The following is a 27,732-nucleotide window of genomic DNA, read 5'->3' as shown; positions in this document are numbered from 1 at the left end:
CCTTCTCTTGGATCAAAGGCCCCCCCCTCCCCCGGAGGCCAAACCGCAAGGACCCCTCTCAGGACATCATATAATTCCTCTAATCTATGACTTCTGCTGCTGCCTGGTGAAGCTCTTCATAGGAACCAGGTTGGTTTGAGATTTAGCATTCGTAATCCCTTCCTTCTGGAAACTCTCCCACCCAGGAGCATTCTCCCTGGCTTTCTTTTGCTGCTGCGCCTCCCTCACTAGTTTTCTCCCCGTGAAGCTATCCCTCTAGGAGCTTTCTCTTCCTGAGCTCTGGGAACCATTCCTCTCCCCAGGAGCTTCTGTTCTCCAAGCTCCCCTATGCTGGGTGTAGCTTCACTTTTATCATGCCCAGGCATTTCCCTGCCTAATTAACTGCTTCCTAGTAACTCAGTGACTTAACTAGTCCCACGTGAACCTGAGTTGCCTCATTCCCTCTTGTGGAACCTGTCAGAGATAGGCTGGGCCCCTGACCCCTTCAGAGGGCCAGCTACCCTATGACACCTCCTTTGTGTTCCTCCATACTATCTGTTGCTGCAGGAGCCTTCTCCTCTGCAGCTCCTGCTATGGGGAGCAGCCTTCCTGTCACTCTCTACCTCATGAGCACCTTGTCCTTGTCTGGACATGTTTTCTTTACTCTCTCTCTCGCTCTCTCTCTGATGTGGTTTATTATTTAATTTTATAAATGATTTTGAGGTCCAGTTAGTATGAAAGTCATTTTACAAAATAAGACCCGATCCCACAACTGCATCAATGGAGATGCACTGTCACACTTCAAGAGGGCCCAATTGCAATCATGGGGGAACCAGATTCTGTCTGCTTGGATCCAGTTGCAGAATCAGGACATAAAAGTCATATTGTATTTTAACACCACCAGAAAAACCTACCTGAGAAAGGAGTTTGTTGTCATCCTCCAACAGTTTGACTTTTGTTTCAAGTTGCCTGATGTAGTTGGAAGATGAATCTTTAAAGAGAAGAAGAAAAAGAAATAAGATTAATCTCCCTGTGACACGGTTCTTTAAAATCAGTAATATAGTTTCACCATTAAACTCATTTGTCCAGGGACGGCTCTAGCAATTGCGCCACCCCAAGCAGGGCGGCATGCCACGGGGGGCGCTCTGGCGGTCGCCAGTCCCGCGGCTCCGGTGGACCTCCTGCAGAGGGTCCGCTGGTCCCGCGGCCCGGTGGAGCATCCGCAGGCATGCCTGCGGAGGTCCACCTGAGCCGCGGGACCAGCGGACCCTCCACAGGCACGCCTGCGGGAGGTCCACCGGAGCCGCCTGCCGCCCTCCCGGCAGCATGCCGCCCCAAGCGCGCGCTTGGCGCGCTGGGGTCTAGAGCCGGCCCTGCATTTGTCCTCTCACTGGAAGATACGCTTAGAAAAGAGCTAAAGAACCATGCTCAGGGGTCACAGCTGGAGAATCTAATACATTAACAAAGGGGAGGAGATGGATGCAGCAACACCTAAAACCTGAAGTATGCACATGGATGAACATACACACCCAAAGAATTTTACCAGTGAGATCTGATAGGCTATTCTAAAAACACATGGAGTTCGGCAGAAATAATGATAGGGCAACAGAGAATAATAGTCTCACATAACATGGCAGTGTTCAATTTGAGGAGTTTAATAGACAGTTTAGCATTACAGTAAGACAGCAGTCAGGGTTAGGATGACCTGGTGCCAAAGAGCTCTATGGGTGGGTTGCTGCTGTGCAGAACATCTGCTTTTTGTTTTGGAACACACTTTGAAGCAACATATATTGCAAAATGCACAAAGAGAAATTAAAGAGCGGGCAAAATAGTTGCACCAGCTTCATCACAATGTAATTATTTGCAGGACATTCTTGCACACATTAATCTGTCTGTAACATTTCAAATTAGTCTGCAGTTTTAATAGCAGGGTGTATGATCTGTCTGCGGTGAGTTTTGCAGATTAAACAAGTGACTAACCTGAGCAAACTCTGTTCTGAGTTTCAAAAGTACTTTGTAAAATGGAGAAGATAGAGCACTGGACTGGGACACAGGAGATCTAGGTTTTATTCCCACCATGGCCGCTGGGTGACCTTGGGCAAGTCACTTCATCTCCTTGTGTCTCAGTTTCCCCATCTGTGAAATGGGGATAATGATACCCACCTTGTGACGGGGTCCACTTACCCCGCATAAGCTCAGACAGGGTTAAGCCCCTGGTATTGACAGCGGAAGTCCCACCCCCCTGGCAGGACTGGGCATGCTCCAAGTGCTCTAGTAGTATAAAGGGAGGGAGACCAGCTCATTCTGGGCTGGAGGCCCGGGCGGAAACCCTGGAGGCGACTGGCCCTGCTGAACACAGAGGACCTGATGTCTCATGGGAAACCCCAACACACCTTCTGGTAGGAAGTGACCCAGGGAGGGTGATGGAGTGGTACCACCCCCCCTGGGGAAACTCAGTGTGTTTCAGTAGGACCCCCTGCTGAGTCAGTGGCAAGCTGCTATGCCACTGTTAGGGACCTGGGTTGGGGCCTGGTGGAGTTGGGTGGGCCTGGGCCCCCTACTGGGGCTGCCACACCCCATAAGGGGTGCCCCAATGCTATAGACTCTGGCCACTAGGACATGCTACCCTGTGCTAAAGGGCTGCTTTATGGACTCTGGCTGTTAGGCCCTATTGCCCTGTAGCAAAGGTCAGCTCTATACAGTCTGGCTGCTAGACCATGCTGCCCTGCACCGGAGGGTGGTGCTGTAGACTCCGGCCGCTAGACCACGCTGCCCTGCACCGGAGGGTGGTGCTGTAGACTCCGGCCGCTAGACCACGCTGCCCTGCACCGGAGGGTGGTGCTGTAGACTCCGGCCGCTAGACCACGCTGCCCTGCACCGGAGGGTGGTGCTGTAGACTCTGGCCGCTAGACCACGCTGCCCTACATTGAAGGGCTGCTTTACGGACTGTGGCCAATAGTCCACGTGGCCCTGACCCTAGGGGTGCGGACCGTCACACACCTCCTTTGTAAAGTGCATTGAGAGCTACAGAGGAAAAGCACTATATGAGAGCTAGGTATTAGAATTTACTGTGAAATGGTGCAAAGCCACTATTCAACCATAATAGTTCACACTGGGCATGAATGGGAGAAGAACTGAATGCCCTGCAACCACACTGATTTTTGTTGTGCGTTGGAGATACTGAGCACTCAGGCTCAGACCCACTGTGGTCTAGCAAGATGCAGTTAGTAAGAGATTTTCATACATGATCTTCCAAGGCTCATTCCTATACAAGGCTGAACTGCCTCATCTCTCACTGACATCAATGATGCTGAAGTTGTCCAGCACCTACCAGAGGCAGGGCTGGCTCCAGGGTTTTGCCGCCCCAAGCAGGAAAAAAAAAAAAGCCACGATCGTGATCAGCTCTACCGCTGCTGCTTCAGTCTTCAGCGGCAATTCGGCGGAAGGTCCTTCGCTCCAAGAGGGAGGGACCCGCTGCCGAAGAGCCGGACGTGCTGCCCCTCTCTGTTGGCTGCCCCAAGCACATGCTTGCTGGGCTGGTCCTGGAGCCGGCCCTGACCAGAGGCACTCAGCACCTTGCAGAATTCTTGCCAGGCCATTCTTTATGTGGGTTTTGCAGACCTGCTAGCATGCAACTACAGCTAATCTCTTAAGGTGCCTTGACTATTCATGGGAAAAACTGAAATATGCCAGACATGTGCCACACTGCACACAAAGGAAGTGTAACAACTACTCAGACAAGACATATTTTATTCAAATACTGTATCTACTTACAGTACAAACTACCCCGGATGACATGTTTTGCTTTTGTTTAACACTGTTTTGTATGAAACAAGTAAATCCAAATATTCCCCATAACAAAAACAGAGGATTAGAAAAGGCAATTTCAAATCACATAGGTCCTCTGAACAGGTTAAATGGCCTTAGGAGCCATACAATACCACCTTGAGATGCAGAGCTGTCAGAGTTCACACACTAAACAGGCCAGGTTTGAACTTGGCTGGGAATGAACAACAGGGCTTGTCTACACTTACATTTTATAGCGCTTTAACTTGCTGGCTCAGGGGGGTGAAAAATCACCCCCCTGAGCGTAGCAAGCTGAGCGCTTTAAAGTGCTTGTGTAGACAGGCTCCGAGAGCTCGGCGCTAATCCCCTCATGGAGATGGAGACCTCTCTCCCAGCACTCGTGGGCGACCACACTCGCACTTCCAAACACTGCCACAGGAGCGTTCCTGCAGCAGCACTTTGAGGTTTCCAGTGTAGACATACCCTAAGAGCTGCTGTAGGAAGTGATTTGCATGGTCAATAGTTGGCACTTCCCCTCTCAATTCAGCAAAGCAAACAGCTTAAGCAAGTGTTAAAGTTCCACTGAAGTCAGGGACACTTCAGCATATGCTTAAGTACTCTGCCAAGGTCTGAATTAGTAGTGTACCTGTGGCCCACCACAGGGTTAGGGGCACTGTTTTGTTGTGACATCTTATGATCATTAAACAAACTTGCAAATTTTGCCCTGAGAATATCAGGAAGCACCTGGTCAAATTCCAATGTTGCTTCCCTAAATTCAATCCGCAGCCCTGATTAGATAAGTTATTTTTCACTTTCTGCTATACATGGCTTCAGAGTTTCTGTGCACTTTTAAATCAAAATTTAGTGCCAGAGGTGAATCTGTTTCAGCAGTGAGGGATGTGATGTATGTACATACAATCCTGAATGTTTCCACTAGGTTTCAGACATCCAAAGTTGTGGGAAATGAGTGGCTTGGAAAGGCAGGATGCAATGCAAAACTCACTTTGCGGCTAAAGGATTACCTTTGATTACCTGCAGATCAGATATCACTAGACTGGACATATTTTGTACATCCTCTTGATAAATATGTAAGCTACTAGGATGAGAGGTAGTATATAATGCTATAGAGCAGTAGTTCTCAAACTTTTGTACTGGTGACCCCTTTCCCATAGCAAGCACCATTTAACACCATTATAAATGCTGGGTGCAAAGCAGGGTTTGGGGTGGAGGCTGACAGCTCACAATCCCCCATATAATAATCTCGTGATCCCCTGAGGGGTACCGACCCCCAGTTTGAGAACCCCTGCTATAGAGGCTCGATATACGCACAGCTGGCTCAGATGCAGGTCTCAGCTACAACCATAGTATTTAGCAGGGTTTTTGCCTAGTTTCCCTGTGCAGGGTGGACTCTAGGGGAGACAGCCCTCTCTAGACAGACTAGCATAAGAACAGCCATACTTGGTCAGATCAAAGATCCATCTATCCCAGTATCCTGTCTTCCGACAACAGCTAATTCCAGGTGCCTCAGAGGGAATGAACAGAGCAGGTAATAATCAAGTGATCCATTGAGGCTAGGGACACCATCCCTGTCATCCTGGCTAATAGCCACTGACTGTCCCATAATTATTTATTATTTGTATTCTGCCTAGAAGCCCCGGTCATGGGCCAGGACCCCTCTGTGCTAAGTGCTGTACAAAACACAGAGGAAAAAGACAGTCCCTGCCCCAAACAGCTTATAACAACAGATTTTTGATCAAAGAACTGAATACTCCATGGCCAGAGAAACTATGCTGGAAACCAGCTAGCAACACCCATGTTTAAACAGAGTTGTGGATATATACACCTGCCTGGAGAGGGTCTAGGGTGACCAGACGTCCCAATAAAATTGGGACTGTCCTGATATTCAGTTGTTTGTCCCGCATCCTGATGGATATATGGTTGGGATGCCACTTGTCCTGATATTTTGGCTCGGGGCTGGAGGAGTACACTGGTGAGCCCTTTTATTTATTTGTTTTGTGCTTGGGTCCTTCCCCCCCACCTTCTGTCATCTGGTCACCCTACTCAGAGGGTCCTCCATACACGAGTTTTATTACTAGGCTTCCAATCAAATGGATTTGTTTCATGGCAGGGACAGGTTTTGAATACAGATACTTTCCCTTTCTTTCTATGAGTATTATTTCTCTTTTAAAACGATGCCTATCACATGCCAATGTGTGCTTTCTAGATACATACTCAGTAGGGCCATGCAACTCTGTGGAAGTCAATGGGAGCTGTGGGTGCTACTAACTTTAAAATTCAGTTTTAAGATTTACAAGGGCTCTAGTTCTCATCAGATGACACTCTGGAAAGTTGAGTCTGTGTTCAAATACAATAAATGAACCGATCTTTAAATTCTGCCCTCTGTAAGGGAATGCCAAATGACTGAAGTCAAATTAAATGTAAAAAAACAAACAAGAAAAAGAATCAGCTATTTTGTTGCCAGCAGTAAATATTGCATCTCTGGCACAGCATGAGAAACACTCATCAGTACTGTCAGCCTCTACATTGCACTCTCAGAGATTAATCACCAACATCTTGTGAACATTCTTTATTCTAGGTGGGTACCAGCTGAGCAGTTAACATCCTGATTTCAATTTTAAAAGACTCCATAACTCTCAGACCTGCAGGCAGTGTCACTCAAGCATTAAGCAGCAAAACCTATGCTGATTTTTAACCTCTTTTAGATCAAGAACCACATTCCCAGAATTTTTCTGCCTCTGACCTTCCTGGTATCAGTAAATTTTCCACCACCACCTCCCCGGCCCCAAAAGCTTCATTTGAAAAAGGGATTGCAGACCCATCTACTGAGCAGGAATGTTAATGGATCCCACCCCCTAGCCAGAATCATTGTTAAAAATTAAACAAATCTGCCCCATCCCCCGCATCTCCATATTAGCTATGTCTTCAGATTTCAGGAATGCTTTAACACCCAGTCCAAATGCACATTCTTCTCATTTGTTTTAGTGGCACTACAGAACCGCAAACTTCATACCATATAAACAGCACAGCTTGCGTCAGATCCTCAGCCGGTGTGAAGTGGCACTGATTTCAATGGCCCTACTATGATTTACAAGAGCTGAGGATCTGGTGCCTTGTTTTTTAGTTTAATCGCACAGATCTATTAATAGGCTCCGTACATGTATAGTATGCTGAGGAGGACGAGAGGGAGTTGTAGGGGCTGGGAAGGAAAGTGTCTTGTGTGGTCAATGATGCTATAAGGCAGAGGTAGTCAATTGGTGGACTGCGGGACAAATCTGGACTGCCAGATGCTTTTGAATGGACCCTGAAATCTTTTTCGTTATTTATTATCATTATTGTTTTTTTATTTTTCTCTGGAGTCTGGACCTTGACCAAGAAATTTGGACCTTATTAAAAAAATAATGAGCTACTTCTGATATAAGGACTGGTAAGCTCTTGGGTGTGCCATTAGGGAGGGTTTCCCAGCTAGAATGAGGCTCACTTCCTCTCTGGCTATTGCTAAATTAGCCCTTGCCCTTGAAGCTATCCCCGGAGTTCTTAAGCAGCTGTGTGAGGAAATGTTTGCCTTAGGACCCAGATCAGGTATCCGCCCATCCTGCTCTCCTTCATTATTATAACCACACCTCACTCTTGCACAGCTCTTTTCATCAGTAGTTTCAAAGCACTTCACAATCTCTAATGCATTCGCATGACACCCCACTGAGGTAGGGAAGTGCTATTACCCTTATATTACATATGTCACACTCTGTGCTACATAGTTATTGTGCTCAGTATATATTTTTTTAAGAGCAAGGTATAAACCTTTCCAGACAAGTGCAGTATAATACAAACTGGCTTGTTTGGAGGTTGCTTCCATTCCTAGCTATTTAAAATGGGAACACAAATGGACAGGGTCCCTGCACTATTTGCCTGACTCTCTGAGCACATGCACCTTGGAGCAGGGAGATTTTCACTGGCTAAAAGAGAAACTATTTTGGGGAGCCCTGCTGGGAGTTCATCCCTGGTTGGGTTATACTTATAACTGACAGCATGTCACGGAGTATTGGGGGCATGTAGTAGCGAGGAGGTGTGGAGTGGAAGTGTTTGTCATTGTGGTGAGGGCAGAAACAGGGGTATGTGACCAGAAGGGTAAGTGCAATAGGGCATAAGGGGGGCATCTAACAGGATGGCATGATTCTTCTGTCAGCAGGCACTGGAATCCTGCATAAAAATGCTGAGTAAAGTCTGCTGTTGTGACAGGTGCTTCACTGGGAATATATGGGAAGTGGAAGCAGCTTTGCAGAGAGAGAGAGAGAGAGCGAGCGAGCTAGGAAACGGGTTCTATCGGGAGACCCGAGAGACAGCCATGCTCAGAGAGAAAGTTTAGGGTCAAGTCTAAAGGACAGAAAGGAGTGCAAGTCTATGTTATATTGTTTTTTGAATTCCCAGTAATCTCAAAGCCAGCACAGGGGTGAGTTTGGACACTAATTTCAGGGTCTGTGCACTCTGTCGAGGAAGAGACAGGGACGCAGCCCATTCACAGGGAACAATCAGAAATAAAAACAATGCTAATGAAAACTGAGGAGGGACGTGAAGATTATAACTAATCATGATTCATTTACTCAGTGCTAGCACCCAAACTAAATTGTTTGTAGAGCTGTAAAATAAGTCCAAGTTCTTTACTGAGCCTTTGAAATGCTAATTGACGTAGTAGGTATCATCATCTCTGCTAGCAGCACCTGAATTACTCTCCAAAGTCATAAAGGAGCATTACTGTTATTACCTACCCTCATGAATATTTACTGATCTTTAAAAATATATATATTCCATCTGGACTAGGGTGTAATTCAACTTTGATATAATCTATCTGAATAACTTCTCTCCACACAGACAAAACACTTAATACTTATTACAGCTAAATCAAGGAGAGACAAATCACTCTTCCTTGTTTTAACTAAATGGCCTTAGAGGAGTGGGGAATTGCCTAGCTGCTGAAGAAGGCTTTTAACACACAAATTAGAAACTGTTTTACAATAAAATAAATCTGTGTCTGGAACACAGAACAATGTCACACGCAAAGATGTTTGCAGACACTAAGGCATTTCATTTCCCCATTTGAGATTTCAGAGGAAGCTGGATGATGGGCAAATAGGATGAATGCATTTATTTTGACAGTTGTAACAATCATGGTTTATTTCCCTGTACGTCTTTTCTCAAATATGAGAGAATGTGGAGCACAAACTACAAGTTTAATATCAAGCACCATTTGTATAAGAAATCTTTAGAATGTTGTTTTACTTAAGTGAATTTAATCAAAATCCATACAATCCACTTTATAAGATCAGTCTGCCATGGAGACAGAGGAAAATATTAATGTAGCTATCTATGAGAACAGAAAGCAGTGGAACATCAACAGAGCTGAAATGGTACAAATACATTGACTTACACATGATTTAATTAACCACACAAACAGAGTGATGCTGCGTAGTGGTAATAATTAGTTTGGATTTTTGTTATGTTCTATGGGAGTTTGGACTGATTTCTCTGATGTGATATACAGCTTCCTGAGGGAAGAGGGGAAAGACCCAACACTTGGCTCAGAGCAAGCAGACCTAATTGGGACTAAACTCTAAGCAATGTATTCCAGGAAACAATCTTGCACAAGCAGAGAGATGGACTAGACGGGATGATGTAGGTTTTTTCCACTGTCTTCTTTCTGTGCCATGTATATTTCAAATAGCAGGCCACATGTGACCCCCACTGTTGTGCTGTATAGAAGGTGGCAGATTAAGCTACAAATCTACTGCCTGGTTTTCCCAAGCACCCCCTCCACTGTCTGCAGGGGTGGCTCCAGGCCCCAGCACGCCAAGTGCGTGCTTGGGGTGGCAAGCCGTGGGGGGCGCTCTGCCCATCGCCACGAGGGCGGCAGGCAGGCTACCTTCGGCGGCGTGCCTGTGGAGGGTCCGCTGGTCCCGCGGCTTTAGTGGACCTCCCGCTGGTGTGCCTGCAGAGGTCTGCTGGTCCCGCGGCTTCGGACCTCCCACAGGCACGCCTGCGGGAGGTCCGCCAAAGCCGCAGGACCAGCGGACCCTCCGCAGGCACGCCGCCAAAGGCAGCCTGCCTGCCATGCTTGGGGCAGCAAAATCCCTAGAGCCGCCCCTGACTGTCTGCACTTGGTAGATACTCCACAGATTTGGGGAAGTGAAGGGGGAGATTTACCCTCCATTGGGTTCTCTCCCTATGGGTCATTTTTACTCGGTGAAGCACAGGAGACTTAATCATGGCAAGATGCATCAACATTTCCTCCCTCAGTGTCCTGCAATGACTATTTTCCCCCACACAAAAAGCAGCTTCCCTCCCACCAGCACTGCCCCCAAACTCAAACCATAGGAAAGGAGAACACAGAAAGGAGTGCAAGTTGTGACACAGTTTACTGTCTGCTGCCCTATTTTCCTTCCCTGTGCAGAGATGCTGACATCTTCCTTTCCATTCCATTGCACACTGACCTTTCCATTAAACTGGGTATCATGCAAAGACCCTCAACCTGTACTAAATAAAACAATTTGCCAGCACTAGAGCTGCTTGTCAGTAGTTTTGTTATCAGACTTCTACTCCTCAGCACAATATATCAGACTTTCACGGCTCCACTGGTTTTATTTATTGACACTGACGATGAGGATGACAAGCAGGCTGAATTATGGGCCAGTAATTTGTCTTGTGACAAAGTTGATTTATCAAGGCAGTGTGATTCTTTCTCAGAGAAACCAGAAAACAGGTCAAACCAGCCTCATTTCTTATTTCACTATGAAAATGAATCTTTGAGAAGAAATCAGGCGGACCTGTAACCTTCACTTTCCCCATGCAGCCCCAAACCCCAGCTCCCCTTGCCTTATCCAGTGCTGATGCGTGTAGGTATGTCTTCATGACAGAGTTAATTTGAGTGATCAGCACAAAGGTTCGCTTAGCCCAGGTGTTAGCAACCACAGTGTAATGCCCTACCTGAGTTGCTGCATTCTCATTGGTGTCACTGGGACTTCTGGAGGCATATCCCATGGTTCTTTGTGCTGCATGAAGCTGAGCCACTCTCTAATTCTTTCCCAGTGAACTGGCTGTCCTTCTGGGCACGTGGTGGGAAGCTGAGGGAGGGCATTGGAGGACTATCACATTCAAGTGTCTTGGCCTGTGTCCTCACTGTATAGTGGGCAGCTTACCAACCTGAATGAAAGAGGCACCTGAGCTCTGGGCCAGCCAGCCTGGGTTGAAAGCAACACTAAACTCTCAGGTGAGGCAGCTTTTGTGTGTGGATGGGAGTGTTGGGGCAACACTCAGGTAAGAAAGATCCCAAATTAACCCTACAGGGAAGTCAGACCTTGTGTGTTTTGGGGGAGGGGTGAAAAAGCTCTCTGACCTGCAACTTCTACCTCCGCCATCAAGTCTTTGAGGGTGTCAAGCTGGTCCCCAGCGCCAACCCAGAATCTGGTCCCCAACAGGAGCGTAGGCCCCTAGAGTGAGGCCTGGCAATGTTGAGGCACACTGAGATTAATGTAAAGCTCAGTTATTGAATATGCTTAAAATTTAATTTAAAAAAGAAGATCAGACAACCATTTTGTCTTGAATCTCAGGAAAATCACATATCAAACAAGCTGCCAATTATACATGGAAACAAGCTCCCACTGCCACAAAGGATTGCCTAAGCAGGACAGTGCATGTGCTACTGGAGCTACTTAATTAATGTTTCCAAGTGAGTCTCTAAATACTGGTTCTGAAGTTTTACAAGACTGCACATACCTGCCTCGGTTCCAGTTCATTAGACCTGTCTAAAAGCTTAGCAGCCTCAAGTCAGTCTGTACGAGTCTGATAAGGCCTCCCTTGTGCTTTTACCCTCACTGCTGTAGCTTCCAGAAATGACATCTTCTTCAAGCATAGCAAAACATCTTCCCCACTATGACTGTCAACAGGAGCTCAAGAGTTTCTGATAGCTTATCAGGCTTTCATTAGAAAGAGACTGATAGGAGAAAAAAATATCATGTAGCAAAGAGAATGCTGGCTCATCCCTTTAAAAAGTAGCTTCTGAATTTTCTTTCTTGGTAGGGTGATCTTTCTATTACAATCCTAAACTTCTCTCTTCCTAGGGCAACCTTTGTTACTATTCAAAGCAAATCACTTGTGGCAAAGTATGTATAACTCAGTTACTCCATGGGCCAAGGTAAATAAAGAGAACTGAAGGAGGGGGGAAAAAAAAGCAGAGTTATTGATAAAATCTTACTAAATGCTGATGGTGATCTATAGCCAGAGTGCACCATTATTTATCCAGTTATTTTCCAGATTGCACTACTGCACTAAGCATTATGCAATCTATTTTCCTAGCACTAGGATTGTGCTCAGGGCAGAGCACTTGGTCCAGAGGAATGACACTGTCACTGTCCCATCATCCCCAAAGCATCAGTAGCGTATCAACCTGATGCTGCATTTCCCCTCTTCTGAAAGAGAGGATTGGCAGCATCTTTTTTTACAGTGCTCTTACTACCTAAGGTAATCAGCAAATGACAGACTGTTCCACTAATATTCCTCAAAGTGGACAGGTAGTAGGTATAGCAAAGCTTGTTATGAAGCAGTTACCAGGGGATGAATCCAGTATGAGTTACTTAAAGGTTTTCCAATATATGAAATCAGCCACTGGTCTGTTTCCCGGAAAGCCACATAATGCACATAATTTCTCCTGGGTTTGCCCCCCACCATCTATACGACAGGTTACGCTCGACCATTAAGGGAAAGACAGGAGAAGCTGCAATTTAGGGAGGGATTAATCCAACTAGGCATGACATGAAGTCTACACCCAGGACACAAAGCAATCTCTGAGGATAAAACCATTAAGACAGATCCCTAATGTTACTTAACAGTAGTTTTTGATGTTGCTTACCTTGATATTGAGACAGATTTGTTCCAGGATATTATTTTTCTTTGTCAAGATGCACTTGGTATCCATATCTCTGAACACAAGCAGAGGAGAGTATTTTGCTTCCCACATACTTATCTACCCATAGGAGAAATGCCCTGGTGGGCCTGAAACTGCTTACAATTGTCTTCCAATGACTGCTATTGTCCACAAGGGAGAATAGCATAGCCATGCTAATAGTTATTAAGCACCAGAAAAACAGACTCTACATTGTTCTTCCAGGATTCCAGAGGGTATGATGGGGAAGAAACATGATTATTTTCTTTCCCACTATATTTTTCATACCCACGCAGATCTAACACTTCAAAGAGACTTTGAAGGCACTCATCATAAGCAAAGGCCTCATGTTCGGCCTTATGGACTATGATTTAAATCCTGACTTCGGGTGATGTCCTGAGAAGAAAGGGGGATGATTTTTCAAGAGCCCCAGCCTCGGGCATTTTTAACAAGTGAACTTTCAAAAAGAGAAGTCTACATAATATGTAACTCAAGGGATGGATTAAAATAAAAGTACAGAAGTACTATTAATTCCCAGTACATATGGGACCAGAGCCTAGGGTTGCCAACTTTCTAATTGCTGAAAACGGAACACCCTTGCCCTGCCCCTGTGCCCCACCTCCGCTCACTCCTCTCTCTTCCTCGCTCACTCTCCACCACCCCTGTCGCTCACTCTCTCGGGACTCACCTGCTGCCTGCAGAGCCAGGTTGGGAGGAGCTGACATGGAGGCTGCCCAATGAGGGCACAGCGGGACATGGTGGGGGTCAGCCCCCGGGGCAAGGAGCCAGAGTGGGGAGGGGTCAGTCCCTGTAGCGAAGGGGCAGGGCAGAAGCGGGGGAGGACAGGATCTGCAGCCCCCCTGAATACCCGGGCAGCAGCACCTAGCTCTTGGATCCCGGTCTGGGAGCCACCCACTGCTCTGTCAGGCATCAGCAGCTCCTCAATATGGCTCCCGCTGCAGCTGCTGCTCTTCCCAACGCCCCAGTCTGACCGACGCCACCAAGTTCCCTTTTCAACCAGATGTTCCGGTCAAAAACCAGACACCTGGCAACCCTAGAGCCCAAGTTTGTGTAAACTGGTATCATCTTCAATGGAACAATACTGATTTACACCAACTGAAGAGCTGTTCTACCACTTGTACTAAAAAGTGAACTTTAATAAGCAGCAGGTCAACACGGAATAAAAATCACACCTCATTATGGCATAATGTTTGCCATAGCTATGCAATGTTGTATAGACCCCAAAAAGATTGTGTATTTTTTTTATTATTACTTTTTTATACTTTTTGTCATGTCAACTAGATTTGCAGAAGACTGGATTGGCCTGTCAGTACCAAGGCTATCTTAGAAATATCTAACAGTTTGCAATGTCCAGGCCAAGTTCATACAGTTTTTTTTCCCAGCAGAGCTCAGAATCAGCACTTTTCCTGTGTGTTAAATTGTTGATTGCTGCTTAATATGAATAAGGAAAATAAGATGATGCAACAGCTTGGAGAATGAAAGAGGAATTTAAAACTTTGTAATAGCTCCATTGGTGGTGGGTGAGGCTAGTCCCCTGGCTATACCCGCCGCCCATGAATAGCTGGGATTCCATGTTGTTATAAAGACAAGAAAAAGACTGAAGAGTGAAAATGAGCAAAGATGGCAAATTGGAGGCTTTGATCAGACATGTTAGGCTGTCTTCTTCCCAATTCAACATATCCCCACCTGCAGGGCTCTGCCCCTGAGTCAGATCTTGCATTCAGGCATCTCCCGTATCTTCAAACTGATCACAGAGTGAAGAAATAGTTCACTGATCAACACAGAAGCAATGAATTATAATAAAATTAAATAATTGTCCTTATCCTGTACCTCCATGCTATCATACAGATGGAGGAGTGCTCATCTACTGTCATACAGCCTGAGAGATATCTTCTCCGGGTATCTAATTTTAGATACGCCAAATTAAATCCCCTGCTTTCGATAGCTTTATGTGTCATGCTACTTTTCATTGGCATGATTAACACTTATTACACAACAAGGAGCCCGAGACCCTTCATTTCACAATATGATACGAAGGTCCAGATGTACTAATGACTTCAGTTTCATCAACAGGGAAGGACACAGGTGAACAGAAAGTTCTGTCAGCAGCTTGCATTCAAGGAGCAGCACTGCAAGTCACTCACAGACTAATGGGATTCGGCAGCTTTAATGATTAGGAAAAGGTTAAAATGACCTGCTGGGCACCCTCAGCTATTTAAGCCTCTTTTCCTTCCTCATGCTGCTTTAATCTTGGTAACACGGTCACGTGACCCAGCAGAAAACTGAAGCCGATTAGTGGCTTTCCACTGGCTACAGACGGGTCAAACCATTGGATACGGTGCGAATACTTCAGGAAGAGGAGAGTGCCAGGCTTTGTGCCCTCTTGGTGAGCACATCTGGCTGTACATTGCAGCCACTTCTAGAAATCGCCATGACTGGATTCCCAGAGAGAAAATCCTACAAAAGGACAAACTTTCTCCTCGTTTTACCCAAGTAAATCCAGTCACCATTTCCCCACATTCTCCCCCTCAAAATCCCTCTCACCACAGACTTTCCATTCTTTAACAACCCAAACTATCAGCATCTTTTGTCATGGTCTCCATCATTCCAGACAAGGACAGGATAGGATTCCCTTTGTATTGAGTCTACCTGCTGCAGACAACAGATCCAATTACTAGATAAATGACACACTCCTCTGGGAATCCAGGACTAGAGACCTGCTCCTTCAGCTCAGAAAACACAGACCTCTTCCTCTGGAGCTAAAGGAGCACTCCCTTGGCTAGTACTACTAGCCTCTTATCAGATTATTAAACTGGTGCCCCTGTGCCTGATCTGCTCTTAGCAACACAAATATAAGCATACAGTATTGGAAAACTTGCCACATTCACATTAAAACCAGTTTAACTTAATTAAGCACACTGTAATGCTGATGCACTAGCACTAAAGAAGTAGCACTATAGAAAAAATTATGATTTGACAGAATGATGCAAATAATATAATTTAAATTTATATGAAGAGGTATTGAAACAAGATTTGCTTTTTAATTAAAAGCAATCTTTCTGGCTTTTTTGGCTGCAAAATCAGTTTAATAAGCTGAGTTTCCAAACAGTGGGAAAATATAACCCTAGTTTTACTGCTAGGTAAAGCACAAAGTGACCAAAATGAAGTCAGCACAGAATCATCTCATCTAGATTAAGGTAGCACAGAAATGTTACAGAAGTCCTATTTCAGAGGAGTAGCCGTGTTAGTCTGGTTCTGTAAAAGCAGCAAAGAATCCTGTGGCACCTTATAGACTAACAGACGTTTTGCAGCATGAGGATGCAAGTAGTGGAAATTTCCAGGGCAGGTATAGAAGCAAGCTAGAGATAATTTGACACCATCAGCTCAGGGTTAAACAAAGACTGGAACCAGTTTCTCAATTGCTACAACAGGGCCTCATCCTCCCTGATTGATCTAACCTCGTTATCTCTAGCTTGCTTCTTGCTTTCAGTCTATAAGGTGCCACAGGATTCGTTGCTGCTTTTACAGAAGTCCTATTGTGCCTTATTTTTGTTTGGAAAGACATTAGCAATAGCAGCACATTCACATGATAAAATACATGATAAATCACTGCCTCTAAAGTTCCATCAAAAACTGACATTTTCACAGCTCTAGCATGATCTGCTGTACAGATTCTTCACAAGGAAGTGTCCCTGGCCTTTTAACTCATATTAACTATGTATTTACTTTATGGAAGTTGAAAAACATTGGCTGCCCAACTTCTGGGCTGGCAAAAGCTATACTGACTCACAGGGAAAAAAAAAGCAGGAGAATCTTAGTACAACATATTGTCAGTCTATACCTTTCAGAAATGGTGTGCCAAGGTCACTGTAATTTAATACATTTTAACGTTTGTAGAAGGTCTCTCTCTATATCTATATTATATAAATAAACTATTGTTATTATCTGAGGTCGGTCCTGCTCAGGCCACTGCCAGCTGAGTAAATGAAACCCCAGACGGATCCCAGGCCCTGCTCAGCCCGCTGCCGGTCTGGGGTTCTGACCACCAACCAGCCTGGGGTTCTGCTCACCCAGGCTGCCAGTGACTGGCGTAGCAGTCGGCTGAGTGCTGCCGGCACCCCAGACTGGCAGCAGACTTGCTCAGCCCGCTGCCGGCTGAGTGAATGGAGCCCCAGGCTGACAGCAGGTTGAGTGGTTCAGCCGCCTGCTCAGCCCGCTGCCAGCCTGGGGTTCCTTGGGGTCCCCAGGCCAGCAGCAGGTGCTGCCAGTATCCCAGCTGGCAATAGGGGGAACCCCAGAGCAGTGATGGGCTGAGCCGCTCAGCCTGCCATCAAAAATCAGCTCATCTGCCACCTTTGGCACATGTGTGCTTTATATGCTAGTAAGGAAATGAGCATATTACAGTTGTTGGAGGGCTCTTATCAGGAGTAACAGGCTATAGGAAAGTCAGTCAACGTTTTTTGGTTCTCTGATGAAAACTGGCCCACTCCCTGCCTCAAACCAAACCTGTCACTAATAATTGTCAACAACTTAATTTTCTGTTTTTGGCTAAGATATTGATTTTTTAAAAAATCAATATATTGAAATTGGATTCAGGATTGTTAACAAGAATTTTTGGCAAACAAAGTTGTTAAATGACAATCTAAATGGCAACACAGTACTGCTTTCATGCTTGGCTCACCCCCCAGCCTGCTGGTCCAACAGCTGCAGTAGACCCCAAAATCCACCTCTTGGGGTGCAGAGTGGCAACAGCAGCAGCAAACCCTCAGGTCCAATCACACGCCAATGGGCACCACCACCAGCCTTACGGACCATGGTGAAGTTAGCACAGCATCTGATCTCAGGGACAGGTCACCCTGCCCTGTGCAGCTCCCCCCGGATGAGGTGGATCGCTGGCAGCTGCCAGCCTGGGGGAGAGGCGCTCCCCAGCTAGGGTGACCAGATCCAGATGTCCTGATTTTATAGGGCCAGTCCCGATATTTGGGGCTTTGACTTATATAGGCACCAATTACCCCCACCTAGAGTGACCAGACAGCAAGTGTGAAAAATCAGGCCCGGGAGGGTAGGTAAAGGAGCCTATATAAGAAAGGACTGACCCTATAAAATAGGGACATCTGGTCACCCTACCGTCCTGATTTTTCACACATCTGGCTAACCCCAGCCCAGCCCTGTGTGACATTCCAATCCTGGCCGAGGAAGTGAGTTACTTTCACTGTCATTCCTCAGCAGGCAGGCAGCCAGCACCTCACCCAACCCAGCCCTGACGGAGGAGAGAGCGGGATGCTCCGGGGGAGGAGGGAGGAAGGAGGGGGTCCTCCATGGGGCAGGGGGGAGAGGAACGGATGTTATGGGGGACAACAAAGGATACTGGTTCCAGAGCCGCAGAGCCTGCCTCACCTCACCTCAGCGGGGGGGAAAGAGTCACATTCACAGGTGAGCTCCCTCCCCTTGCCAGAGACCCCAGCTCAGCCTGTGCTGCATCAGCCCTGCTCTTACATGCTCCACTGCTTTCCCTCTGTCCCTGCTCCCAGCAGAGCGGTGCCCCAGACCTAGTGGTGCGGCCCTGCCTCTTATCTTCCGTGTGGGCCAGCTACTAAAGGATGTCTTCCTTGTACATGCACACAGCCAGTGCATTCCATCTGTAGCCCTGTGTCAAGTTGGATCTAAAATTCCATGCCAATGCCTCTGGATTCTGCATTTTCCTGGTGTATGCAGCAGGATCTGCACTAGCTTCATTTAAATTACAGAAACTGAGCTTTTTAAATGAACTGAATATGGAACTGAACAATACACTGCATACAGCAGCCCTGTGTAACTGATGACGATACAAGGTTCTGGTTACTTTAAAACGTCTACTATCTTTGGATTTTATTCTATCACTAATTTTTATACTGACAACGTATAACTGCACTCTACTTTTTAGAAGGAAGCTGGAGGGTCTGACTGTTAGATAAAGGATTGTTGGGGCTTTGGGCACCTGGAAAGAAATGGAACACAGTGTAGGATTGTAGGATAAGCACACTAGTTGGATGTGTCCAATAAAACAAACAGCATTAGGTTTCAGAGTTATCTCCCCATTCCTATGAGTAAGGAAGTTCACACCTACCTATGTGTTTGTTTCAGGCTGTCTTAGGACTTAGGAAGAGAACACTGCACTGGTTACACTCCATTCAATTTTTAAAGTTATCTTCACAACCATGTGGTCTAGAAACTATATGGATACGGCCATATACATATCTATAATGACAGCCTAGATTCTGTACACCTCAAAAAGAGCTTTGTGGAGCTCAAAAGCTTGTCTCTTTCACCTCCCACAAAAATAACCTTGCTTAGCTGTAGAATGTTCCAAAACGATAAAGAAGCTGCAAACAGTGAGTGTCTGATCATACACCACTGAAACCCCTAAGATTTTTAACACTGACTTAAATGAGAGCAGGATCAGACCCTGAGTGTTTCCTCCCTCTGCTCAAGAAGAATGAGCTTGGAGCCACTACAGCCCAAAGAGAGCACGCTGCCATTCAGTGCCCCACCCCTTCCCATTCTGTCCTAGTTAACTGCTATAAACAGTGATTTCTTCCTGGATTGACTAATATTCCAGATGAGCAGGTATTTTAGTGCTTTCTGTCCAGGAGCCACCTTGTAGGAGCTGAGACTGGAGTCAGGTCAGCTTTATAAATGTACAAGCTTGGTCACTTTCTTCCACCTTTCCCCAGGCAGAGTCCAATCACAGATGTTAATTTTGCTTCAGCAGGTTGTTAGTCCTTGCTCTTCAACAGCAGTGATAGCACCGGTATCCATGCACCCCTAGCATCTGAGCTACTTGATCTTCTTTGATCAAAATTCATGTTAGATTGAGCAGCAAAGAATCCTGTGGCACCTTATAGACTAACAGACGTTTTGCAGCGTGAGCTTTCGTGGGTGAATACCCACTTCTTCGGATGCAAGAAGTGGGTATTCACCCACGAAAGCTCATGCTGCAAAACGTCTGTTAGTCTATAAGGTGCCACAGGATTCTTTAATGCTTTTACAGAACCAGACTAACACGGCTACCCCTCTGATACTTGACACCATGTATTGGGAGACTTAAAAGTGTTCTGTGTGCCAGACGTTAGCTACACATTGCAAGTCCCCTGAAGTCAGCAGAATTGAACCAGTGTAACAGAGAACTCGCCCCCACGTCTTCATTCTTGGAGTACATATGTTATTCCTGTTACTACTTTCAGCAGGTGTTAAGAGGGAACACAGGCAGTGAGGAACTCTGACCTGGGACCTTATTCCATGGTCCCACTTAACCCCTTTATGCTGATCAGAGCTAGTCAAAATGTTCACAAGATTTGAAACCACACAAAAGTTGAATCATGTTCAATGAAGGGTTTGCTGAAGTTCATCCAATTTTAATGACGATTTTTGCCCACGAATGGTTTTAGTATCAAAATTGTGCAAAATATTTGGGTTTGAAGCAAACCTCAGTAATAATTTCAAGTGAACTTTCCTTTGAGATTTTAGGTGGGTTCGCACCCACATAAACTGAACCAGAAGAAAATGTTTACGACACCCCGCAAAACAACACTACCAATTTCACATGTTCCTAATTAAAATATTAGCACTGTTCATAATTTTGGGCAGAAGTCTCCACTGTTAATTTGAACTCATTCTTCAAAGGGATTCTGTTTACAAACTGATGGACCATTTCAGAGCCAGCAACTGGGACAGGATGTACAGAATGTCTTGGATTAATAAAATTGTTTCACTAACAACCTTTGTAAACAGAAACAGATTTTTTGATCATGCGACGCATTTTGTTAAAACAAAATGGACCACAAACATTTTAAAATTAAAAATACAGAAAACCTAGGATCTTTGCCATAGTTCTGGTCTTTCTTTTTAGAAGTCCAACTGATAACTTTTCCAGGCACTGAAAACATATTCCTGATTATAACGCTTCTCCCTCCTCTGTTTGAGAAGATTCTTCTGGACAATAGTCTCTGCAAGCTGGGGTGAAGACTGCATAATTTACCGCTCAGCACAAAGGAAAGCAGCTTCCCCCCAGTGTGGTCTTTCACAGTCGTGAATCCAAGTTGCATGGTAATTAAAACTCAAAAATCCTCTTCCATCAACTCAAGAGAGAAATTCAAATTTAATTTCCAGTACTTAAATACCTCCCCCTGGTGCTCACTGAGCCTCCTATTAAAAAATCTCATACATGCAAATGATGCCCTTTTCTGTACCGGCAGGAAAAACGTAATTGGTAGCAAGTAAAACTAATGATTGGGTTAATGAAAAATAGGCTCTATTGACTCAGGACACTCAGTCTGTTCCTGATCAGGGTAAACTATACTCCCCCACCCCCCTTTCCTTTGTCTGCTGCATACTACTCGGCCTAAAACAGAAACTCATTCAAGAGTGATGCCTCAGTTAGAAATGACAGAGGTCAGATCAAAGTCCCTCTTTCTGGAGGCCAGCAAGTGTTTACAGCTCTTTAAATGGAGAGCACAGCCTCTGTGCACTGAGTGTTTTTTATCCCGCACACAGCCAGTTATATTTGCATGGTGGAAGTGCAGGTTATTGGCTTGGGCTGGAAGAGCTGGCAGCAAAAAGGAAGCAACAGAAAGAGGGCTGGATGGTACAAATCATTTTGGGGGTTAATTATAAAAAGCAAAACAAAGCGGACAGAATTTTCAAAGATCAAGGCCAAAGTCTCGCAGGATGGCTTGGCTTCATCCCTAGAGGTTAGAGAGAGACATGTCTTCCAGCTCATCTCCCGGCCCATGCAGGATCATTCCCATCCATACATCCAGTGATGGTTATGTCCACTCTAGTTCTAATGGCACAGGGCACTTCCCTAGTAGGGCTATTGCCCAGCTCCATATGCCTCACGATCAGGATGTTCCTTTTGCTGATAATCAACCTAAAGTTTCCTTTTCTTAATTTGATCTCATCCCTCCAATTGCGCCCCCCCATACTGTCCCACCATCAATAATTCCATTCTCTCCTGAGCGTTAACACCCTTCAACAATTTGTAGAATAATGTCCCCATTTTGTCCTCTCTTAAGCCTGGTCTACACTACAGAGTTAGATCGACGTAACTCTGTAAATGTCTACACTACAATGGTGCTCCCGCCGATGTAAGTCACCCACTACATCGACTTAATAACTCCATCACTGCAAGAGGCATAGCGCTTAGGTTGCTGTAGTCAGGGTGACACAGTGTCCATGTAGACGCTGCATTACTTACATCACCTGTTGGCTGTCAGCTAGAACCCCCCACCCCTGCTCTGACAGTCCGCACTATCAGCCAGGTGAGAGGATCACAGCTGCCCCCTCCTTCCGGTCCTGACAGACTGAGCTGTCAGCACGGGGATGGGGACCCAGCTGGGAGCCCTGCGCTTGATTGACACTCGGGCTGTCAGCACCAGAGAGGGAGGGGCCCCAGCTGTGAGCCCCATGCTCGAATGACAGCTCAGGCTGTCAATGCCGGAGCTGGGGGGCAGCTGTGAGCCCCACTCTTGGCTGACACTCAGCTGTCAGCCCCAGGAGAGGGAGCTCCAGCTCTCAGTGTCCCTACAATGCCCCATTTCAGTCAGTGGCAGTGCTCCTGGTGAGGATCTGGCACCACCAACAGAAGGAGCATAGCGTGGATGTGAACCACCGCTTAACTTCTGCGGTGGCTGTACATCAATGTAACTTATGTTGACTTAATTTTGTATTATAGACAAGCCCTTAGATATGTTAATACAGAGTTTTCGCTTTCAATCTTTGCTCATCACTCAGTCCCCCCGATCATAAGCAGGGAACATAAGCAGAAAGCAGGTAAAGCAATTCCTCCAGGCTTTTCCAAGCTGTTTGTCCCCATTAATTTGGCGTATACTTGCCAGGTGTAACATAGCAGAGATGTTAAAACCTCAAAAAAGGCATTGGCTCATTTAGGCAGAGTTGAGAGTAATTGTCCAATTATACACAGCATTTACTTACTGTGTAGGATTCAAGCAAGTCTCACAACTCCACTAACAATACAATGAAGTGTTGGCCAAGATGATTAGAGAGAAGCCTGGTTTAATGGCGGCATAAGTTCCTGCCAAGAGCTTTGTTCAAAGGAATGTACCCTCCAAAGTTCATTGCTCCAGCAAGGAGAGTGCTATGTTCAGCAGTGTTACCGTTGGAGAAAGGCTTCAGGGGAGATCTCTGATCCAAGGACATGGAATCTGGCTATGCTGCAGGAGTGATACACTGGGGTCCCATAGGGAAATACAATCCAGCTCCACACTACTCTGCACTGATCAACTGAAGGGGTTCTCCCTCCCTACACTGGTCAGGTATTACCAGAGCAATACTGCTCTAGATGCAAGTGGCTCGAATCAGTTGCAGCATTCAGCCACATTCCAATTCAGGACATGACCCCTTCTGGAGTATTTAGCAACTGGCCTGGTCTGATGTTCAGGTCCCTCTCATCACCACAATACTTCTTGGGCTTCAACAGCTCAGCACCCCAAAACAGGGTACAACGTGCCCTATTTAGTAGGCTAAGTTGGGTCACAAAATGGGGCTCTGGATTTTGAACAGTCCCAGAGCTCAGAAGTCTGTGGTTTAAGTTCAGACCCATTTCTACTCATAACTCACAACCCTCCAAGGTAGGTAAGGAAACAGAAAAAACATTTGATTTGGCTTCTAGCCCAAACTCACTATGAAGTGGGGGGCAAGAGGGGAAAGCTGGAGAGTAAGAAATGAAGAGTCTAAGCTCCTCTGGGTGGGGTTGGGGAGGCACAGAAGTAGAAAAGGGTTGGTTTATTTTTAACTGAGGATTTTCCCCAGATACTGCTTTTCCCACTCAGTTCAGGAGAATGCTGAGCTGCACCACCACCACCCCTACACGAGACGTTAGGTAAACATTACGTGCTCACTCCATTTGCCCAGTAAATTGAACTTTCTTCTGATAAACGCATTCCAATGGCAGCGGAACCACAGGAGGAAGTTGTGTTTCTCTCAACTGCCTTTCAGAAGTCAATACAGATATGAAAACACAGGCGCATATGAAAACCATCAAGCCACAGAATTACCTACCTGGGAATAATCATCCCAGTCATTGATAGTTCAGTGCCAGGCTGCCGAGCAGGTATAAAGATGGGCTCTGCAGGAGTTCGCTCAGGGTACAACACAATTCCATTGTTATAAAACAATAATGGGCATCCATCTGCTCCCTTTATGCCGCTCAGGCAGTGCAAAGGGAGCAGAAACTGTCTGCATATTCCTGATATTGGGGGCATCCCTTTTTAGGGGTACAGTCAGTGTAGCCAGTTCCTATGCTGACCCCCCACCTGCAACGCTGGACTGAGAGTATAAAAATTAGGAAGGGGAAGGGGTCAAGCTATGCTGAAATGCAGGATGGTTCCTTGGGGGTAGTTAACAAGTGCTGGAGCGTAGAGCAGCCTGAAAATTGCTCCAAACTCCAGCAGGGCTGGAGCTCTTATAAAGCTAGCCAGAGAATCAGCCATGACCTGAAACCAGGCACAGCAGAGAACTCAGATGCTCAGATACCACAATGATGGGTGCAGCATAAGAACCAACATAGAATAAATCTGTTTATTATTAATCGCAGTTAACTCAGGCGATTAACTCAAAAAAATTAACTGTGATTTTAAAAAATGATTTATCGCACTGTTAAACAAAAGACTGCCAAATGAAATTTATTAAATATTTTGGATGTTTTTCTACATTTTCAAATATATTGATTTCTATTACACCACAGAATACAACATGTACAGTGCTCACTTTATATTGTTATTTTTATTACAAATATTTGCACTGTAAAAATGATAAAGGAAATAGTATTTTTCAATTCACCTCATACAAGTACTGTAGTGCAACTCTTTATCGTGAAAGTTTAACTTACAAATGTAGATTTTTTTGGTTAAATAACTGCACTCAAAAACAAAACAATGCAAACCTTTAGAGCCTACATGTTCACTCAGTCCTACTTCTTGTTCAGCCAATTGCTAAGACAAACAAGTTTGTTTACATTTACGGAAGATAATGCTGCCTGCTTCTTATTTACAATGTCACCTGAAAGTGAGAACAGGTGTTCACGTGGCACTTATTTAGTCAGCTTTGCAGGGTACTTACGTTCCTGATATGCTGTATATTCATATGCCCCTTCATGCTTTGGCTACCATTCCAGAGGACCTGCTTCCATGCTGATGATGCTCATTAAAAAAATAACATGTTAATTAAATTTGTGACTGAACTTCTTGGGGGAGAATTGTATGTCTCCTGTTCTGTTTTACCTACATTCTGCCATATATTTCATGTTACAGCAGTCTTGGATGATGACCCAGCACACGTTCGTTTTAAGAACACTTTCACAGCAGATTTGACAAAATGCAAAGAAGGTACCAATGTGAGATTTCTAAGGATAGCACTCGACCGAAGGTTTAAGAATCTGAAGCGCCTTCCAAAATCTGAGAGGGACAAGGCGTGGAGAATGCTTTCAGATGTCTTAAGAGAGCAACACTTTGATACGGAAACTGCAGAACCCAAACCACCAAAAGAGAAAATCAACCTTCTGCTGGTGGCACCTGACTCAGACGATGAAAATGAACATGTGTCAGTCCACTCTGCTTTAGATCATTATCAAGCAGAACCCATCATCAGCATGGACGCATATATTCTGGAATGGTGGTTGAAGCATGAAGGGACATATGAATCTTTAGCACATCTGGCACATAAATACCTTGCAATGCTGGCTACAACAGTGCCATGCGAACGCCTGTTCTCACTTTCCTGTGACATTGTAAACAAGAAGCGGGCAGCATTATCTCCTGCAAATTGGAACCAAATTTGTTTGTCTGAGCAATTGGCTGAAGCAGGACTGAGTGGACTTGTAGGTTCTAATGTTTTACATTGTTTTATTTTTGAATGCAGTTATTTTTTGTACATAATTCGACATTTGTAAGTTCAATTTACATGATAAAGAGATTGCACCACAGTACTTGTATTAGGTGAATTGAAATATACTATTTCTTTTGTTTTTTACAGTGCAAATATTTGTAATAAAAATAAAGTGAGCACTGTACACTTTGTATTCTGTGTTGTAATTGAAATCAATATATTTGAAAATGTAGAAAACATCCAAAAGTTTTGAAATAAACGGTAGTCTTATTGTTTAACAGTGCGATTAATCGCTATTAATTTTTTTAATCATGCAATTAATCATGATTAATTGTTAATTACTTGACAGTCCTATTTATATGGATTATATATTATTAATTAATTATTATTATTGATGATGATGCCTGGAATGGAGCATACACAAAACATTTACTAATAGTAAGAAGCTGAGGGGGATCAGAAATATTTTGGAGGATCAGATTGAGATACAGAACTGGGCAGGATCAAAATGAGACATAGGAAGACAAATGGAAAGTGCAATAATCAATGTGTGAGAATGGGGCAATACCATGGAGGAGAACAGGAGAGGAGGAGGGGTTATTTGATAATTGATTAAATGTGAATCAATAGTACAACCTCATCTCAATAAAAATAAGGCAAGTAGCTCAGCAAAGGAAGGTCAATCAGCGGCTAAATCTCCCTGGTGTGTCTCTGCTTTGCTATCACCTGGACTATATTCCTCATTCCATGCTTGTCTATGACCTTTAGGAAGGTCTCTACAGGTCCACTCCTGGCTCTGCACCTCCTCAAAGGTGCTGACAGTTCACAACTCCATGGGAGATGTGCGTGCTCAGCATCTCATAGGACCAGTCCTTAAGTTATTGAAGAAGAACATGCTGCCAGGAGAGGCTGTGGAATCACTTTGACTGGGGATAATTCAAGGACAGGTCAGACACCCATCCATCAGGAATTAAAAAAAAAAGGACTAGACTATTGGAGTCTATAAACTAAATGAACACTTCATATGGTTTGTAAAGGGCTGTATTCTCTTTTTCTTATCGGACGTCCCTGAAAGCACATTTTGACATACAAAATTCTATCGAAGCAGAAAATAAACAACGGTGGAACTTGGCTGCATTAACAGGTTTATTATCTCCACTTTAAGTACTTTGGACTGGTGGCTGACCACTCCCTGAACCACTTGCTGGAAGTTTGTATAAACTCCACAGAGATTAAAACTAAAATAGAAAACTGACTCCAGGCTGAGGAAAACGAGAAGCAGGAAAACGAGAAGCAGGAAGTCAAGGGATATTTTTATTTACATTTTCAATTAACTTTAAGAGACAGAAATTGCAGAGTGCTCAGAACTGGGTTTCAACCAAGGTAGGTGAGAGGGGGGAGTGCTTCATCTACATGCTTGCATCTGAAAATAGCTGCCTGCTCACAGCTACTGCTGTAGGTAATAGGGTGATTTCACACATTTGTGACTTGGAAGTGTGGGTCCCCAGCAGTGGCTGTATGATGCAGAAGTCAGGAGAACTGGGCTCTGGCTGTGAAAGGTGTGTCATCGTGCACTGCTGAGCCTGAAATACATTTTAGGATTTCACTGCCATAATGTCTTACTGAAGTGTTAGCCACCAGAATAGCATGGGTTCTGAATACACGTCATGTGTCATGGTTCAACAGGGACAAAGTGTATGCAAAACAGAAAGGGAGCCCCTCTTCTCCGAGAGAAATGTTTCATGGAGCACATCCCCTCCAAACCCCCCAAATCCCACACCTTGCTCAAGACACCTTCTGTCTGACCATTGTGTAGCATGATCCAAAGGGGGTCCAAGCCCACAGACAATTTTTACTTCACCAAAATAAAAGTTCATTTTGCACATCAAACAAAAGGAAACGTGGGGCCAAGAGAGCCGTTGAGTAGTAGCTGGGGTTGGTGTCCAGTCTCGGATGAATAGTGCACACAGCATGGAAGGTAGGAATCACACGGTAGGAAAAGCCAATTATTCATCGATTCCAAGGCCAGAAGGGACCATTGTGAACATCTAGTCTGATCTCCTGTATAACACTGGCCAGAGAATTTCCCCAAAATAATTCGTAGAGCATATTTT

At 45.1% G+C, this 27,732-nt stretch overlaps 1 protein-coding gene and 1 long non-coding RNA gene across 4 annotated transcripts in view; both read right to left on the bottom strand.

Annotated features, from left to right (window-relative positions):
* Positions 1-27,732, bottom strand: part of CCDC85C (coiled-coil domain containing 85C) — a 158,083-nt gene that overhangs the window by 61,260 nt on the left and 69,091 nt on the right. For all 3 annotated transcript variants that reach the window (XM_039537914.1, XM_039537916.1, XM_039537915.1), the window contains one exon: positions 894-970. In XM_039537914.1, the coding sequence (XP_039393848.1) occupies positions 894-970 (77 nt within the window). The remainder of the gene's footprint in view (positions 1-893; positions 971-27,732) is intronic.
* Positions 26,985-27,732, bottom strand: part of LOC120404868 — a 54,406-nt gene continuing 53,658 nt past the window's right edge. The window contains exon 3 of the long non-coding RNA XR_005598224.1: positions 26,985-27,201. This is a non-coding gene — a long non-coding RNA (uncharacterized LOC120404868). The remainder of the gene's footprint in view (positions 27,202-27,732) is intronic.

This window comes from Mauremys reevesii, linkage group 4 (assembly GCF_016161935.1).
Source record: "Mauremys reevesii isolate NIE-2019 linkage group 4, ASM1616193v1, whole genome shotgun sequence".
Classification (NCBI taxonomy): Eukaryota; Metazoa; Chordata; order Testudines; family Geoemydidae; genus Mauremys; species Mauremys reevesii.
Note: the sequence above shows the minus strand (reverse complement) of the source record. Positions and strands in the feature narration are given on the sequence as shown.